The 18,204-nt window shown below is 39.9% G+C and overlaps 1 protein-coding gene across 4 annotated transcripts in view; it reads left to right on the forward strand.

Moving 5' to 3' along the window:
• The first annotated feature begins 11,397 nt into the window (after positions 1–11,397).
• The window catches only part of MTHFD1 (methylenetetrahydrofolate dehydrogenase, cyclohydrolase and formyltetrahydrofolate synthetase 1), a 72,457-nt gene continuing 65,650 nt past the window's right edge, over positions 11,398–18,204 (forward strand). Inside the window, exons 1-2 of one of the 4 annotated variants that reach the window (XM_021004677.2) lie at positions 11,402–11,627; positions 12,055–12,175. Coding sequence is in view for 1 of the 4 variants with exons in the window: in XM_021004676.2 (XP_020860335.1) it covers positions 11,587–11,627 (41 nt within the window). In the remaining 3 variants the exon portion in view is untranslated. Of the gene's footprint in view, positions 11,628–12,054; positions 12,176–12,204; positions 12,224–12,261; positions 12,377–18,204 lie in introns of those variants that run through there. The other 3 variants (XM_021004676.2, XM_021004678.2, XM_021004680.2) reach the window with 3 other exon arrangements.

An 18,204-nucleotide genomic window follows, 5' to 3' on the forward strand; every position in this document is an offset into this window, starting at 1 on the left:
CGTGTGTATGCATGACACACCAGCTGTCTTCAAGCATTTGAAGGCAAGTCACATGGAAGAGGCATTAGACTTGCTCTGCATGATTGTGGAGAGCAGAACAAGAAGCAAAGGGTTGAAGTTAAAAAAAAAAAGGCAAATTCAGCTTTAATGCACCTAAAAACTTTCTAATTATTAGAGCTATCTAAATATCGTCATGGCCTATCTTGGAGTAATACAGTTTCCTTGGAATGAGTCAGTCAGTCAACAAGCATATATTAAGTGTTTACTGTGTGCGAGACACTGTACTAATAGCTGGGATGAGCACTTGTGGGATATATTGTAGAAAAGCCCTTGTTCATGTGTGGTTGGATCAGATTGTCTCTGAAGTACTTTCCAAATCCGAAGTTCTATGATTTTGTAAGTGTCTTACTGTCGATATTTTTTTGAATTTCAACTTAATTTTCTTTTGAATACTTAGTTCCCATGCCATTTACAGTACATATATGTATATATACATATATATGTATATTTATATTAATAGGTGGTATAACGGATAGAGAACTGCACTTGGAATCAGGAAGACCTGTGTTCAAATGTTGTCGTAGAATCTTACTAGCTATGCAACCCTGAAGAAGGTCACCTAACCTCTCTCATTCTCAGTTTTTTTATGTGTAAAATGAGACTAATAAAACTTAGCTCACTGGGTGATTGTGAAGTTTAAATGAGACGATATACATAAAAACACATGGCAAACCTATATAATTATTACTATGTAATTCTTAGTTATTGTTGTTATTTGTGGTGCCTTTAAAAATGAAATCATTTTCTTGTTTAACTCTGGTAATATACTGTATTTTGGCTTTTACTTATTTGAAATCATCATTGATGCTCCTAAGTTGATGGTCAGCTGAGCTAATTTCATTCCAGGCTCTCACTTTCAATCAGTATATATCCTCTAGGTTTCAGTATATAGTTATAGCATACAGGCTTTAGGTTTGTTTCTCTTATGCAACTTCTTATTGAAATATTTTTAAAAATCTATTCTTACACTCTTTTCTATTTGCATGACAAGTTCATCTCATTTATATTATAAGGATTATAACTGTTAAATTTATTTCCCACACTGTTTTCAACCATATCAATGTTTTACTGTTCCAAGGTTGCAATGACTATCCAAATTGATTACATCCCAAATCCATTTGAGTTTTAACTATTACTGGGCACATAACTTTGCACTTTGACATAAATACATCCTACCACCTCCTCCTTTCATACTCTAAATATGGATCTTTGGTTTTACTGAAATGAGATTTTCTAAGCTTCTTATCCCCTTCCTTCTTTCAAATAGTTGTGTAGTTTGAAGAATTCCTCATTTCACTTCCACCTCATTAATAGCTTGAATTTTATCTGCAACACTTAAGATACAATAATCATCCTTTTCTCTTTTTCAATACTCTTCAGGGTTCTTTTTCGTTTTTTTTTTAATCTCCTGTGAAGTACTGCAAAGCAATTTCTCATTAATCAGCCAGTAAGCATTGATTAAGAGCCTGCTAGGTGCTAGGGATAGAAATACAAAGAATGAAACAACACTCACTCTCAATGAGTTTGCATTTGGATGAGGGAAACAACAGTCACATATAGAGCTATATGCAGGATAAATATCAAAAGAATAAAGAAAAAACAGTTAAATAGAAGATAGGAAGACAAGATACTAGCAGCTGGGGGGGGCAGAAATCAGCAAGGGTTCTTGAGCTCTGTCTTGAATTGACAGGACTCAGTGAGGCATAGGTTGAGTGCACACTAGGAAAGGGTTATGGGCAGCACAAAGGCATAAACCAAATGGAGAAATTTCGAATAATGTGAATTATTTCACTTACCTTAGCAATGTACTTTCCAGGTATGTACACATTGATGATGTGGCTGATGCACACATTTCCAGATCTAGGTCAATGTTTGGGAGACTCTGAAGGAAAGTGTGAGAGGAGGTCTTAGATTGACTACCAAACTGATGGTCTACAGAGACATTGTGCTGACCTTATTGTCATATGACTACCAAATTTGGACAGTACAAGAGCCATGCAAGGAAACTGAATCGCTTCCTTTTGAATTGTCTTAGGAAGATTCTGAAGATCACCTGGCAGGACAAAGAGGTCCTTTCTCGTCCTAAACTGCTAAGCATTCAAACTCTACTGCAGAGAGCACCACTCTGATGGGCTGGCTACATTGTTCGAATACCAAACATGTTTTCCTAAAAGACTACTTTATGGAGAATTCATACAAGGCAAGTGCTCGCCTGGTGATCAGAAGAAGTGATACAAGGACACTCTCAGGGTCTCTCTGAAGAACTTTGGAATTGATTGCATGACATGGGAGATACTTGCATGAGTGACATAGGAGATACTGGCACAGGACTGCATAGTAACACCTAGCACAGAGATCCCTCACCAAGAAGGTGCTGTGCTCCATGAGCAATGCAGAATTGAAGTAGCTCAAAAGAAATGCGAGATGTGCAGATTTAGAGAATCCACCCCCAATGTTCACATGGACTATTTGTGGCCAACCTGTGGTAGAACATTCTGAGTCTGTATAGGTCTGATCAGCCATAGTCAGACAACTTGACTCTAACACAGTGGTATCATCCTGGTCCTCTTTGAGAACGGACAAAAACCAACCAACAGCAAAGGCACAAAGATGGGCAATGAGATGTTATGAGTAAGGACCAGCTGAGGGGCCGTTCTGACTGGACTGAAGAGTGTGGTAAGGGGAGAAATGTACAACCATGTAAGGTCCAGAATTCCAGTGGCTGGGAAACCCTGTACGTCCCTCATAACCACAGGGTGTTCTTTTTAATACCAAAGGAAGAGGCCAAGGAGCTCAAGACTGATTACAGGTAGTAGCTTAATCATTATGAGTACTTACACACAAGAGGCAATCTTCAGTCTGGGGTGGCAGCCAGACAGGTCTGTGGATCCCTACTGAAGAATCTCAAAATCCCCATGGTAATTACAGAAAACAGACAAAGGCAGGAGGAGCCAGAAAGTATATCACCACTGATCGGTGGATAATTTTGGTTTTCTGCTTACTAATGAGATTGGGAGTTAAGTTTGCGAACTGATCATGTCCCAGTTTTGACTAAGTGTCTAAGTTGTGATTTAGTATCTAAGTTATGATTTATAAAAGGTCACCATGTTCAGGCTTTCATCTTTCACAAAGTTTAAGTTTTTATGGCTTTTCACTTATTACTGTATTTTAGGGCTTTTTCCCCAATAGGAACCCTACGATCCACCCCTGAAAAGCCACCCATACAATCTTTCCAAATATATTCTGCCATGTCACTGGGGCAGCTCTATACTAGGGCGTTTAGGGCCTTTTTTAGGTACAACCAAAATGATCTCATTTGTAAGCATAAAACACATAAGCAATACAAACACAGATAGGAAAATAACATGACCAATAAGAAAATTACCACAATACTTACAATTTTCTTTCATCCCACCCCAGGGGAGGTGAAGGAAGAACAAATGGCATTTAGGAATTAATGAGTAAGCTGAATTTCTGAACTTAGTTCAGAGACAAAGAAACATGGCTTGGACAGTTTTACAACATATTGGGAGTGACAGAGAATAGAATCAATTACAGAATGGGATCAGAACAATTTGATTTTCTCAATGTCCCCTTTTTTTGTGAAAGAGAGACTTGTACAATGATGACCATCAACCCACTTGGAATCTAGACATCCCATGAAGTTGTCTGGTCTCAAGAACATCTTTTCTTGGCGCCGTCTGGAAAATGTCTTGTCCTCAAGGGCAGCTCTTCGGTAGAATTGTTTTTCTGGTTCCATATTGCTTGTAGAGGCTCTTAGATGTTTCTGCTAAAATCTTTTACAAAACAGATCTCAATACAAGTTCAGTATAGCCTTTCAAATTTTACTTCTCCAATAACTAGTTCATATGGTGAACACCAGCTCAAACCTTAGAGCTCTGATCTTAACAACATCAAAGTAGGAATCCTGAGTTTGCTTGAAAAATAAAAACATTTAGGGTTTTTTTTTATATGCCTCATTAGAACCATTTATATTTGACACACAAGATTGTCTGATCTTGTTGCTTTCTCAAAATTTTCCACTCTGATTCTAACTCCTTTTGGAGGATCAGATGCAATTAGGAATTCAGTCCTGTATATGAAAATTTAAGTAACAACACTCTTGCAGGTAAAAGTTTTCCACCTCTGGGTTCAATGGTTATACAAATGAATTTATTTATAAGAGAGTAACTCTATTCCAATTATGATAAAAGACTTAGGAGGATATTTCACTAATTAGTTTCAAAACAGTGCATTTCCATAAGTTGTTTATAATAAAACATATTTGTACCACAGGACATACAGTACAAACCAGTATTATTTCCCCATCAGTAATAAACTTTGAATGAAATTGACTTTTCCAGTAATGTAATGAGTTGCCTCTCTCTAAGAAAAGTGATTGCACTGAAATTCTCTTACCCAAACCAAACTGAAGATGTTTCTGATTTAGTTTCAGTCATTAATAGAATAACAGCTAGATCCTTCAATCAGTTGTACCAATACTCAATTATTCTTACATCGTTTTGAAAGATTTAAGGACCTTATTTTGTCTTTTCCCAATTTTTCCCATATTATTCTGAAAGAATGAGCTATTTCAAGGACTTAATTTTTCAATGACTATTCAGGCAGGCAGATGACAAGCCCAAGTACTAATTTACCTAGTTGTTTAGGCTATGAAATGACTACACCTTCAGGTCAAAACAGCAAGGTTTCACATACTTGCCCATATCTTCTATATGCTCATATCTTTTATATCTTTTCATATCTTTTACTGACCACTTGCTCTGATTATATAAATTTCTATAAAATGAAAACGCAAGGATATGATTATGCCAGCATCAAAATGGGTCCTTCAGGCTTGAGCCTATGGGCACATATATGATAGGATAAAGTATCCTTAGCTATGTTTGAACTCAGGTAAGAGTCCCAGTTTGGCACCCAACCATGTAGCATCAATTCCACCTCATAGCTAGACTCAGGAAGAGCCACATTCCTTTTCAAAGGAATACAATGTGGAAACTGAGCCAGGAGCATCCCACCTTAGGCCAAGGTCATCCTCTCATCTTTTCCCAGACGCAAACTGCCACCTATCACAGTTCAGGATCACACTCCCTCTGAGCAGCTTGTGGCGTTTCTCTCAAATGATGGATTACTGATTATTGATTGATTATTATGATCCACCAGACAACTATACCTGAATTCAAAACTGAAACCTCAAAACAAAATCTGTTACAGTCCCAAGAGCTTTTACCTCAAACAGCAAGTTTCAAGAACCACAGATTAGGCCTAGATAAAATTATTTTTACTTTCACGAAGTTGCAATAAGCAATAAAAATTACCAAGTCTCACATATTTAAGAGATCTCACTTAACATCTTTTCCTTGTTTTTCTTTTCATCTCAATTTAAATTTGTCCTGGTGTAAAAGTCAATCATCAGAAATAATTTCTATATTATACATAAACTTGCAAATTCTCAGTAAGCCAAGTTCATTATTTAGCAACTCCATAACCCAAACAATCTCTTTTCCCAGGGCTGATGACCTTGTTTCCAGGGACCTGTCAAGTTTACAAAATAAGCGGAACTGACATGGGAGGGGCTGATCCTGGTGTCCCTGCCTATCCACCCCATGATATTCTTCCTCTGGATTGATGTAAACCACATACTTTCTAGGTAGCAAGTCCCCTGTTTTCAGTCTTAATTTAGTTTGTTTTGCCCTGACTGAACTTCCCCTGAATCCCAGGATATCTTTCTTGGTTCCCATATAACATCGTGCATTCTGCACCAGTATCTTCCACAGCAGACACAGTTTGTTAAGTTTTAGGACCCCAGTATATGGTAACTGGCACATGGGGGCCTTCAGTCACCCCTTGTAGCCTTGCATCAGAGGTGACCTTGGCCATCTTCCCAAGGGAGGGGAGCAGGGGGTATTCACAGCTTGGGCTGTGCTCTTTGACACCACCACCCTTCCTCCCCCTGAGTGGAACAGACTAACCCTGCTGCCCACCCTCATACCCCAAGAAGGACTGTTCTGAATGGGCAGAACCAATTCAGACAAGGCTTTCACTTAATCCCCTCCTTTCCACACACAGTAATCAATTAACAATTTTGGGTTTTAGCATTAAAACAGTAACCCCAAATAATTTAGTTAACAATCTTACAACTTTCATAAGAGATAGACAAATTGTTTTAGTTGTAACCTCCTCTTTAACTATAGGCAATGGAGGAAATACCCAGTTTTCTAAACAGCAATTATAAAACATTATAAGACAGGGTTAGCCAGGCTGATAAAATAACATACCCAGTTATACATAATTTTCCCACTATCTTTTGGTTTTTTTCAGTTCATACTTTAAAAACATCCAAATTATGAAAAGTTGTTTGACATAACTGATATAAAAGTTTACCAATTTGAAATAACATGTGTTTAAAACTTGAAACAAACACATTACTTAATGGGTGACTCCAATTCTGTTAAATGCATTTTCAAATTACCTTACATAGAAAATCCGGCATCTCATCACCATTGGCATTATATACTGGTCACATCCAATTAAGGAATTAATAATAATAGTTAACATTTATAGTGTCTGCCCCCTACTAGGCATTGTGTTAGGCACCTTCCAATCATGTGAGGTAACTTGCTTAAAGTCACCCAGTTAACAAATTTCAGATTTATGTATTTTCCCAATTTGCCTTAGTGCCAAATAGTATAATAAATTCTGACTTATCTTAGGCATTAAATTAGGAGTAAGATATTTCATTTAAAATATGACCAGAATGAATTCATTTTGGTTGCATTCCAATTCACACAAGTCTTTTCTCTTTTTGTGCCTGGGAAAGGCTCAAGTGTCAGTTCTATTCCAAAGTGCACGCCTTATTATTTTTCTTTCCTCTCTCCGCCTTGAAATTTTCACTGACACAGCCCCCAGACCTGCCTCTTGATAATCATGGAAATGCAGGCGGTTGAGTTTTAAAGTGATGGTAAACTTTTTTCTTTTTCAAAAATTTCAAAACCATTTACTGTCAAATCCTCTGTTCAAACTGTTCATGCAAATAGATTACAACTTTCTTTCTGCCCATGCGCCTCTCATTCCTACATGCTTAAACTTTCTTGCCTTTCCTTCTATCTACTTATCCCTCCGGTGGACTTTGACTAAAGCCTCTTTTAATATGACAAAATGTTTTATTTCTCTCTTATTCTGATCCTACTTCTCATGCCCTCCTCTACTGGCCTTTACCAATCATGACCTATACTTCACTAAAAATATTTTCTTTCTCTCTCTTCCCTTCACTCACTCCTCTGAGGCTGGTATAGTCAGGGAGGGAAGGAGAGGGGTAGAGAAAGAGAAAGAGCCTTGGTGGTGGCTCCATTTAATGGCCTGGGTGAGGGCTGTCCCACTTCTACTGCCAGCCTTGATCCCTTCCTTGGTAGTGACTCTTTCTCAATGCCAAGGGGAAGGGCTGTTCCCATGTCATCCTTGTTCCCTTCCTAGCTAATCCCAGCTCCCCTTGGCACTCCATTGGTATCCTCCCCGACTATGCCAAATGTAAGGTCTGGAATTCTTCCAGCTGGGGAGCCCTATACCTCTCCTATAACCATGGGGTATTCTTTTTAATACCAAAGGAAGAGGACAAGGAGCTCAAGAGTGATTATAGGTAGTAGTTTAATCAATCATTATGAACACTTACAAACAAGGGGCAATCTTCAGTCTGGGGCAGCACCCAGACAGTTCTGTGGATCCCCATTGAAGAACCCCAAAATCCTCATGGTAATTCTAGAAAACAGACAAAGGCAGGAGGAGCTAGAGAGTGCATCACCACTAATTGGTGGAGATTTTTGGTTTTCTGCTTAGTAATAAGATTGGGAGTTAAACTACTGTTATGCCCAAACATAAGTTTGTGAATTGATTATGTCCCGGTCACAAGATTCTTATTTTGGCTTTCATAGGTCATAGTATGTTAAGTTTTGACTCAGTGTCTAAGTTGTAATTTAGTATCTAAGTTATGATTTGTAAACAGGACACTATGTTCAGGCTTTCATCTTTCACAGAGTTTAAGTTTTATGGCTTTTCACTTATTACTGCATTTTATGGCTTTTCCTCAATTCAAACCCTAAAAATGGGAATGAAAATATATATTGAGGCCAGGTTGTCTATGAAAGACAGAGGAGTTGATATCTAAAAGTTGATATTTCCCTCTTCTTTCCCTTTACCCTTACTGCTTCTTCCCTCCCTTCTATCCCCCCTCCCTTTTCTTTCCCCATTTCCCTCCTACTGCCTATAGGGCAAGTTAGATTTCTAGATGAGAGTAAGGTTCAAACATTGTTCATGGCCCTACCTTCTTTCCCTCTGCTGTAATAGGTTTTTGTGTCTTTTCCTGTAATGTAATTTACCCTTATCTGCTTCCTCATTTCTCAGTATATTTTCTTAGTTCAGACAAATCCACTTACTTGGATCCATTTAACCCACTTGATTAGAATTTTTTTTTATCATTACATCAAAGTCAACTAATATCCACCCTCTTTGTGTATACTCCTTTAATCTGGTGTAATAACAATACAGTTCTCAAGAGTTGCAAGTGTCAAATTCCCTTGTAGGGATGTGAACAGTCTGCCCTTATTAACAACATATTGTATCTTTCTGTCCCATTTACCTTTTTATGTCTCTCTTGAATCTTGTACTTGAAGATCAAATTTTTTCTGGAGCTCTGGTCTTTTTACCAAGAAGGTTTGGAAGTCTCCTATTTTATTGAATATCCATCTCCTTCCCTGAAAGATCATTCTCATTTTTGCTGGGTAGTCGATCCTTGGCTGCAATCCAAGCTCCTTTGCCTTACAGAATATCATGTTCCATACCCTGCGGTCTTTTAATGTAGAAGCTGCAAGGTCCTGTGTAATCCTGACTGTGGTTCCATGATATTTAAATCGTTTCTTTCTAGCTGCTTGTAGTATTTTCTCTTTAATCTGGTAATTTTGGAATTTGGCTATTATATTCCTTGGCATTTTCAATTTGGGATCTCTTTCAGGTAGTGAGAGGTCTATTCTGTCTATGGTTATTTTCCCTCCTGGTTCTAGGACTTCCGGGCAGTTTTCCGTTGTGATTTCCTGAAAGATACTGTCCAGGCTCTTTTTTTCATCATGATTTTCAGGTAGTCCAATAATTTCAAATTGTCTCTCCTGGATCGATTTTCCAGGTCAGTTGTTTTACCCATGAGGTATTTTACATTTTCATCTGTTTTTTCATTTTTTTGTTTCTGTTTGATTGATTCTTGCTCTCTCACAGAGTCATTAGTTTCCATTTGTCCAATTCTAACTTTTAACAGATTGTTTTCTTCTGTTAGTTTTTGTACTTCCTATTCCAATTGGCCAATTATATTTTTAAGGGATTTGTTTTCTTCAGTGTACTTTTTTTCCAATTGGCCGATTGTATTTTTTAAGGACTCTTCTACCTCTCTCATTTGACTTTTAAAATCCTTCTTGAGCTCTTCTAAGAAGGCTTTTTGCACTTCAGACCAGTTCATATTCCCTTTCGATGTTGCAGATGTGGGTTTGTTGACAATGTTGTCCTCTTCAGAATTTCTGTCTTGATCTTCACTCTTCCCATAATATGAATCTATGGTATGTTTCTTTTTAGTCATGGTGTTTCTTTAGTCCCTGGCCTTTAAAGAGATTGAGCTCTCCTGCTGGGAAACAGAGGGCACTGACCCAAGCTTCTTGTTTTGGGAGCCTAGGTCTTGGTCACTGGCTTTGTGTGCTGGGGCCCTTATGTTGACAATTGGAGGCTGTAGTGTTCTGGCAGCTTACCTGGGCTATTGCACTGCTGCTCCCCATCTTTCTTCTGTTCAGCTGTTCCAGGGTTACTTCTGGGGTGATGTTTTCTGGGCTTTCAGAGGTTGATAGGGGAGGGTGAGAGCAACTACCTTTTTACTCCGCCATCTTGGCTCCCAGAAGTGGAAGTCAAAACTTTCCCTCGTTGCACAGCATTCTCTAATCAGGACAGAGAGAGAGGGGTGTCTTGTCTGGCCCCAGGAGTTTTGTCTCTGGCTGGCCCAGGGACTCTTCCTCCTGCCAGATTCCCAAGATACATACCTCTGCCATCTCCCTCCCTGTCTCATATTCTCCCTACACTTTCCCATCCATAGCTCCCAAAGACAGCTGGACCTTTAGATTACCTAATCAGTATCCCTGGCATTCCTTTCCCGTGCCCTTTTCCATATAAACCCTAGCTCCATCTCAGTCTCTCACAGATTCCTTAAGAATCCTTGCCCACTGAAAAGCGTAACAATAAACTTTTTTGCCAACTTGACTTAAAGAATGCTTGCGTCTGTGAATTCATTCAACATGACTCTGTCCTATACTCTAGTCTTTAAGGGGTCTCAACCTCTCAGACCTCAACAATTTTACACATGAAGAAGCTGAAGCCAGGCTGGTGCCTTGTCCAAGGATACACAGGTAGCCAGTAGAAGATCCTCTGACTCCAAATCTACCTGCTATTGCACGGTGTTATTAAATGCTCCCTTTGGAGTCTGGGAGGGCTGGGTATGGCTCCCACCTCACACTTAGTAGGAGGCTTGTTCCTTCTGTGGAAAGGAAGCCGTGATCCCCTAAGTGTTTCAGCCTCAGTCCTCAGTTTCCTCATTTGTAAACCAGGGATAATAACTCCTACATTGTTAGTCATTATTACAACGCAGTTATCTGTTAATATTCCGCTTTCTTTCCTGATCTGGAGAGAGTGAGTGTGTGTGAGTGTGTGTGTGTGTGTGTGTGTGTGTGTGTGTGTGTGTGTGCACACGCGCTAGGAAAAGGCCTGACATGGCTCTTAACAAATACTTGTGTAAATTAAGAGGCTCATTATATCACCCGTGACCCTCCAGATCAAAGTGTACACAGTTTTCTCGGAGAAGTCCGTGCAGTTGTTTATGACACGGCTGCTCCTAAAAGCCGAATCGTTCCCACTTGTCCCTTATGCTGCCCCGTAGTGGAGGCGCTGACGCCAGCCTAGGGACGTTTAGTCACGTGTCAGCCCTAGCGGGTCCCGAACGGCTACCGCTCACCCTTTTCCCCGGATGTAGGAATGTACGCACGTATGCCAAACACACGGGCCAACCCTGCCTCACGAGTAGCAGTTCCCACCCACTCCCACCCAACCCCGCCTTCCCTCCTCCGCCCCTCTCCTACGCCTCCTGATTGGCTAAGATTCGAGGGCGAGCTTGAACATACAGTAGCGGCAGAGTCCTTTGCCCTCCGCCTCCCGCTATAATGAGGCGTCCCGAAACCCACTCTCCCTCCAGCCAATCACTGGCGGCTTCCTCTTTCTGTCTTCTTTCTCCCCGCCCCCACTCTTCCACCCTTCCCCCTTCTTGATTTACCGCGCGCGCGAGCACTCCCGAATCCTCCGGCGCCTGCGCAGTAGTGGTCGAGCCTCTTGGTGGCCAGCACGTGGGGTCTGTTTGTCCTGCGGCGCTGCGGGGTGTCTTTCAGCTGGAGAACTGTGGGACCCGAAGAGGGCGGTGGGCACAGAAGGGCCATGGCGCCGGCAGAAATCCTCGACGGGAAGGTGGTCTCCGCGTAAGCCACAAGTCCTTCCAGCTTGGGGGCAGGGTTAGGCTGCGGGCTTGGGAGGGGCGCACACCCCCTCGCAGCTGAGGAGGGGGCGAGGGGAGGAAGCAGAGCTGTCCCGGGTGGAGCGAAGGCCCCGGAGGAACGTGATCAGGGGCGCGCTTGTGTCCGGAGTCGTAGAGGGGGGCCCCAGTTCGTGGCCGGGCGTCCCCATTCCCCAGGTAGTGAGGCACTCCCTCGGTGACCTGGGCCATGACTTGCCCTTTCCTGTGACCAAAGTTAAGATAGGAGGACCCGCAGATTGCGCCCTGGTTCCCCAGACCCCTCCTGTGTCTACACTGTTGGAATCCAGGCAGCCCTTTGGGACGGTCCCCTCCTGGCATCAGGGAATCTCAGCGCTTGTTTGAAGGAAAAAGCCATTTTCTCCTCTTTCCAGCCCCTCGTGTTGAAGGCGGGTCCGTGATCATTTTCGCTGTGGCTGTCCTTCAGAGCCCCCCGGGACCCGGAGCTGATCAGTCCTTTCTTGGGCCAGAAGTACTCTTGTTGAATGCGTGATTGTGAGAAGCTTCTTGTGGGATCGTGCCGTGTGTTTCCTTTCCATGGAGGTGTAAAACCTAAAGTTCCCCAGGATTGCATTAGTAGAGGAGTGCTTTAATGCCTTACTGTAGATGTGAAGGTTGAAGTTGCGGGCAAGGAAGATGCGTTCTTTTTGAATCGTGTTTGTGGGACCCTTGACCTCGTCTGTCACTTAATAACGGGTACAACTCAAGTAGCAAAGTCCCGCGAAAGCTGTCCTTGGTGTACTAAGAAAGTAGCTGATAGATAGCATAGTTGTTCCCAACCATACTTTGGGATTTAGAGATGCAGAGAGAAATGTCAACTGGACAGTATTAGAGATAGCCAGTTAGGGTGAAGTGTCTTGGACTGAAAACTTGGTGGGCGAAGGGGACAGATCACGTAGCTGAAGAGTTGATGTCTTCAAGTAGACTTGAGAGAAGGGACCGTTTTTTCTTTCCTCATAGTGGGCACATTGATAAAAGCTTGTTGAATTGAATGCAAGTATTTGAAAAGTTGTGATGTTCAACGGGATAAATTTATTCTGCTTGTCCCTACAAAGCAGTACTAGGGGCAGTGGATAGAAGTTACAGAAAGGCTAAGTGAGGCTTGGTATAAGAAAAAGCTTCCTGATGACAGAGAATTGTTAATATTATGACTGAAAATTATTAACACCAAAGGTAATATGGACTGCCACTCCCTTAGTGATGCTAGTAATGTCAGGATTTCAGTCTTTACATTCCTACTCTTAAGATATTTACTCTTGACTAGGTTGAGTTGAAGTATACCCTAAGCCCCTTACCCACCCACCCAGAGATTTTATCTTGTAAAAGAACCTAGATTAAAATGAATCTCAGCTTCTAATATCCTTGCCCCCCTTTCTTTGGGATTCATGGAATGAAAGGCAAAACAGCCAGAGTGAAGTGGTTTTCCTTGCCCTGATTGCCAAGGGCCACTGGGGTCTCATGACCAGGCCTTGCTACCTCATGCTACCTCCTACCCCTCTTTTCCTAAGATTATAAAGAACCTTTCCTGGATCTCTTAGATGAGAAATCCATTGTTCTCTGCACACTTGGGACATCCCCCAGGGTGGCAGGTTTGCTACCCTTTTATCTCAGTTAAAGACACTTTATCCTTCAACTCATAGCTAGGATTTTATTTCAGGACTTGATAATAACAATTGAAATTATCTAAAAGTAGAGTGGGGAAGAGAGCAATCATTTTCTGAGCATGTGCTACATGCCAAGTACTACAACAAGTGCTTTACAAATATAATTTCATTTGATCTTCACAATTTTGTGAGGATCAAATACCATCAAAATACTATTATTGTCCTCTTTTTACAGGTGAGGAAACTGAGGCAAATAGGGGTTTAAGCGTCTGAGGCCAGGTTTGGGCTGAAAGTGTAGTTTATTAACTCATTTTGAAGGTTTTCAAGCAAAGGTCAGGTGTGTTTTAGAAAGGATTCTTGTTCAGATGTAATTTTGTCTGTGGCCTTAGTGGGTTTTGTCAGTTCCCCAAACCCAGTGAAGTTTTCAAGAGAGCAACAGTGAAAATGACCTTTGACTGGTCTCATGAAAGGAAGTACCCATGTGACTGCAAGATTGGTTTGAGTTGTTGGGGTTTTTTGTTTGTTTTATAAGATGAATAATTAATAAGGTCTCTGAGGCTCCTTCCAGTGGTGAGTCTTTTAGTGTCACTGGGCCTCAGTTTCCTCATCTGTAGGTAAAATGAAGAGACTGAATTAGGTGATCTCTAAAGTTCCCCCAGCTCTAAACCTTTGATCCTATGATCAGTGTCAAAAGAGGTAGCTACATGGCACAGTGATAGTCTGCTGGGCTTGGAGTCATGTAGGCCTGAGTTCAGATATGGGTTTAGACACCACCCGTGACCCTGGGCAAGTCACTTAACCTCTGCTTCAGTTTACTCATCTGTAACAAAGGGATAATAATAATAGCAACTACCTCCAGAGTTGTTGTGAGATAAAATGAAATAATATTTTAAAAGTACTTAACACAGAACTTAGCACATTGCAGACATTTAATAAATGCTTATTTCCCTCCTTGTGTGAAGTTTCTGTTTCTCTTTGCATGGAATCCTACATCTTCCTTTCTGCTTATCATCAACATATATTGCTGACTTTACTGGTATTATGTTTCAATTTAAAAATAATTTTTATTTTCTGTATACTTTCATAACCTGTATATGAAAAAAATTATTATTGATAATAGAATTAATAGCATAGGTATGTGATACTTCAGTACTTTTCTAATCTAATAAGCACTTAAGTGCCAATGCAGAGCAATATAAAACAGTCCCTTCCCTCTTATAGTAGGAACTCCATTGATTTTTGAGCTAGTTAAATGTGATTTGGGTTATCACTTTGTTGTCATGAGGAGCTGGTTAACAATCTGGAGGCACTGAATCTTGAGCTGGGTCTTCTGAACCATCATGTAGCCACATCTTTTGAACAGGCAACATTGTTACAGTGTTTTAGGCACATTCCTGGAATAGCTGTTAACCCTATTCTAATCATCTTAAAAAAAGAAGAGAGTGGCAATGATTTGATATTTTGGAATGAGGGAATGGTGTGTTCAGCCATGTATTTCTACTCCTGCACTCCAACCAAGGCAAGAGCTGCAAAAGTACCATTTCTTGTGTTTTCTTGGGGTTAATGCAAAAATGATAGTGACTCTAGGAATTTACTGTAACAAAGGAAATCAGAATTTATTGAGCACCTACTATGTGCCATAGTAATACAGAGAGCTTGATAGTTACCGAATTTAATCTTCAAAAGAACCTTGGGAGGTAAAAAAATGTTGTCATTTTACCCATTTTATATCTGAGGAAACTGAAGCAGACATAGGTTAAATAACTTGCCCAGAGTCATATAACTAGCAAGTGTCTGAGACCTATTTGAACTCAGGTTTTCCTGATTCTGGGCCTGTACTCTGTCCACTGGACCACCTGACAATATCAAAGGCTGAATCCAAAGATCGATCACTTATGGTTTGGTGAAGTTTTGTAGATAAATTATAAGCTGATGATACAGCAGTTCAATACAATACTTTCTTCAACCCTGATGGTGATCAGAGACAGCACCTGCAGGTGATACCAGCTCTCACTGTGAAGTGAAGATTCATTAATTTATATTTCATAGCATTCAAAACTGTTTAAGAAAGCAACATTGTAGATACCACTTTAGTATGTGGAGATCTATTTAAAAATTAATTGGAGATCCTTGAATGAAAGGATATTGTAAGTCAGAATGTCAAATACTAGTTCATTTGACCTTACTAGGCCTTCAAATTAGGCTTGTGTGTGGTGTGAGAGAACTTACACATTTCTGTTCACTTGGGAGTAAGATGGCTAAAAGCTCTAAAGCAGTTTGAGGTTATAAAGTGCTTTCCTCACAACTGACTTGTGAGGTAGACTAGTCTAAGTAATGTCATCCCCTTTTAGAGATGAAAAAACTGAGACTCAGGGAAGAGGTTGCAACATTGTACGAGGAAAATATTTTATTAATTGCTCATTATTTTGTTGATCAGTATATTTTAGTATATCAGTATAATTTTTGCTGTCACATTAGTGAATCAGGCTAATAAACAATTTTCTTTTACAATATGAAGTTAGCTTGGTAAATTTTAGTTGACTTTGGTTTTTGATAACCACATGTGCTTTTCAACTAGGATAGCTAAAGTTAAAAAAAATTGCACTTCATTGAACACCAGGTGGTGTCACAGTCAATGGCCTATGTTTACATGTGTTTCTGCTTTATCATATTTTATGATAAAGTATATTCAGGCAGAATTGGATTAAAGAGTCAAACATCAGAGGCAGAGTAAGAATGAACAAAAGGGATTCCTCAACAGAGTATTAGACCGGGAAGGAATGTTAGAGGTCATAGTACGAGGTCCTCATTTTTCAAGACTCAAGGAATTAAATGACTTGCAAGAAGACACTAAGAAGCAAACTAGTAAGAGTCACAGCTAAGATTGAGGATCCCAAATAGTCTGTCCATTATGCTAAGTATAAAGTTTATCTCTGTAGGCACTGCATACTCAAGGTAATTATGAAATCATTTGTACCTTTAGAGAAAGAAACAGTAAACTATACTAAATTTCAGGCAGGAGAATTGAGTCATTCAGTCATAGAATGACTCTGGCAAACTATTAAAGTTGGGGTGGAAAGTTTCAAATGCTGTTTTGGAAGTTTCTTTGCATTTTTAACTGACAGCTTTTTTTTAGCTTATCAAGAGTGATCACACAAAGTTGTATTGTTTACTTGTGTAGCTCTTCTCAGTTTCTCCACTATGTAAATTATATTGAAGTTACTACTACTATTGAGTTTTTTTCCTCAAAAGAAAAGCTCATGGCAGTATAAAGAACAGATTTGAAAGGGGTAGAATTTGCAATAGCTTCCATAAAAACCGATTGTGTATTTGTATTGGTATCTGTGGTCCTACTTTTAATACAGAAGTATTTATATAATCCCTAGTGAGAGCATAATTATTTTAATTGCTTTTCTGGACCTAACTAAGTTTTAGCTTTATGGGAGGGAAATTTTCCTAATAATTAGAGCCTTCTAAAAATAGGTTGTCCAGGTTGTAGTTGAATTCCTCAGGACTTAATAAAAGAATTTGTTTTGTGAAGTTTGGATTCAGTCAAAGGGCTGCACTTGATGACCTAGAGGGCCGCATGTGGTTTCGAGGCCACAGGTTCCCCACCCCAGGCCTAGATACTTTAAATTTAAGTTTTAAGGCCCTTCAGTTGAGAATCTACAGGATTCCTAACATGATCCAGATAACAGTGGAGTGGGAATACAGAGAAATAATATGGCTCCACTTGGCAAAAAGATTAGTATTTATTTTAGACACAGGAAACAACAAATAGTAAAAGTGGTTAATTATACTTGTTACTTATATCTATATCTTTACCTAAATGTGATCTGCCCTAACCATTTGCAGTCAGGCCAACAAAACTGGCCAGAAAATGGGGAAAAACTAAATTCCAGGTTCATGAAAGCCAAATTTCAGTTGGCTGAGTTTCATTTGATTGGAATAGAAAAAAATGTGCTGTTTACTTTCATCTGTTGCCTCACTGGATGGGTAGGCTTTTGACTAGGAAAGTAGTGTCCCTAACTAGGGCCAATAAAAATATTTGTTTTAGCTCAGGTAATCTGATCAAGAGACCTTTGAACTGAAAATGGAAGGAGAGAGAAAATTGCTTAAATCCGTCTACCAAGTCTCTTATCATAAAGAGTAGCAGGTACAACATAGGAAGAAGAATAGCAGAAAGAGGACCAGTAATTCTTGGAATACAATATTAAAGAAGAGAGCTAGGAGCAAAAACCCATAGCTTCAGATGTCTGTGTCCAGGTGCACAAAGTATGGATGATAAACGATGAATTAGAAAACCTAATGCTGAGAGACAAATTTGACCAGATAGGTATAACAGAGATGTGTTGGGATGGAATTTATAACTGGAATATGGCCTTGGAAGGACATTTCTTATTTGGAATGAACAAAAAAGATAAAAGGGGTTGTGGAATAGCATTTTATATTAGGAAGATATATTCATGAGTCATAGGGCAACTAGATAAGGAAATAAAGTAGAGAGCATTTGATTAAGGATCAAAAAAGGAAGCGTCTTAGGCCTGTGATTTGGTGCATTTGGCATAATATTATATTCCTTTCCCCTGTCTTCAACTCTTTAATTTTTATTGCCTATATTTCCCAAAATATCCTTTCCTAATAAACAACCGATAAGTATTTATTAAGTATTTATTAAGTACCTGCTTAGTACAAAGGACTGTTCTAGGCACTTGGGATACAAGGACAAAAGTAATACTGGTTCTTGCCCTCAAGGAATTTACATTCAGTCTAGGGAGGCAATATATACTTGCATAGGTAGGTACAAAGTAGTCACATGGTGAATTGAGATGGGAAGGCACTAGCAGCTGGGGGTTTCTAGAAGGGAGTCACCTAGAAGGTAGTACTTGAACTGAGCCTTGAAGGAAACTAGGGATTCTG

Source organism: Phascolarctos cinereus, unplaced genomic scaffold (assembly GCF_003287225.1).
Source record: "Phascolarctos cinereus isolate Bilbo 61053 unplaced genomic scaffold, phaCin_HiC Scaffold_3;HRSCAF=262, whole genome shotgun sequence".
NCBI classification, from domain to species: domain Eukaryota; kingdom Metazoa; phylum Chordata; class Mammalia; order Diprotodontia; family Phascolarctidae; genus Phascolarctos; species Phascolarctos cinereus.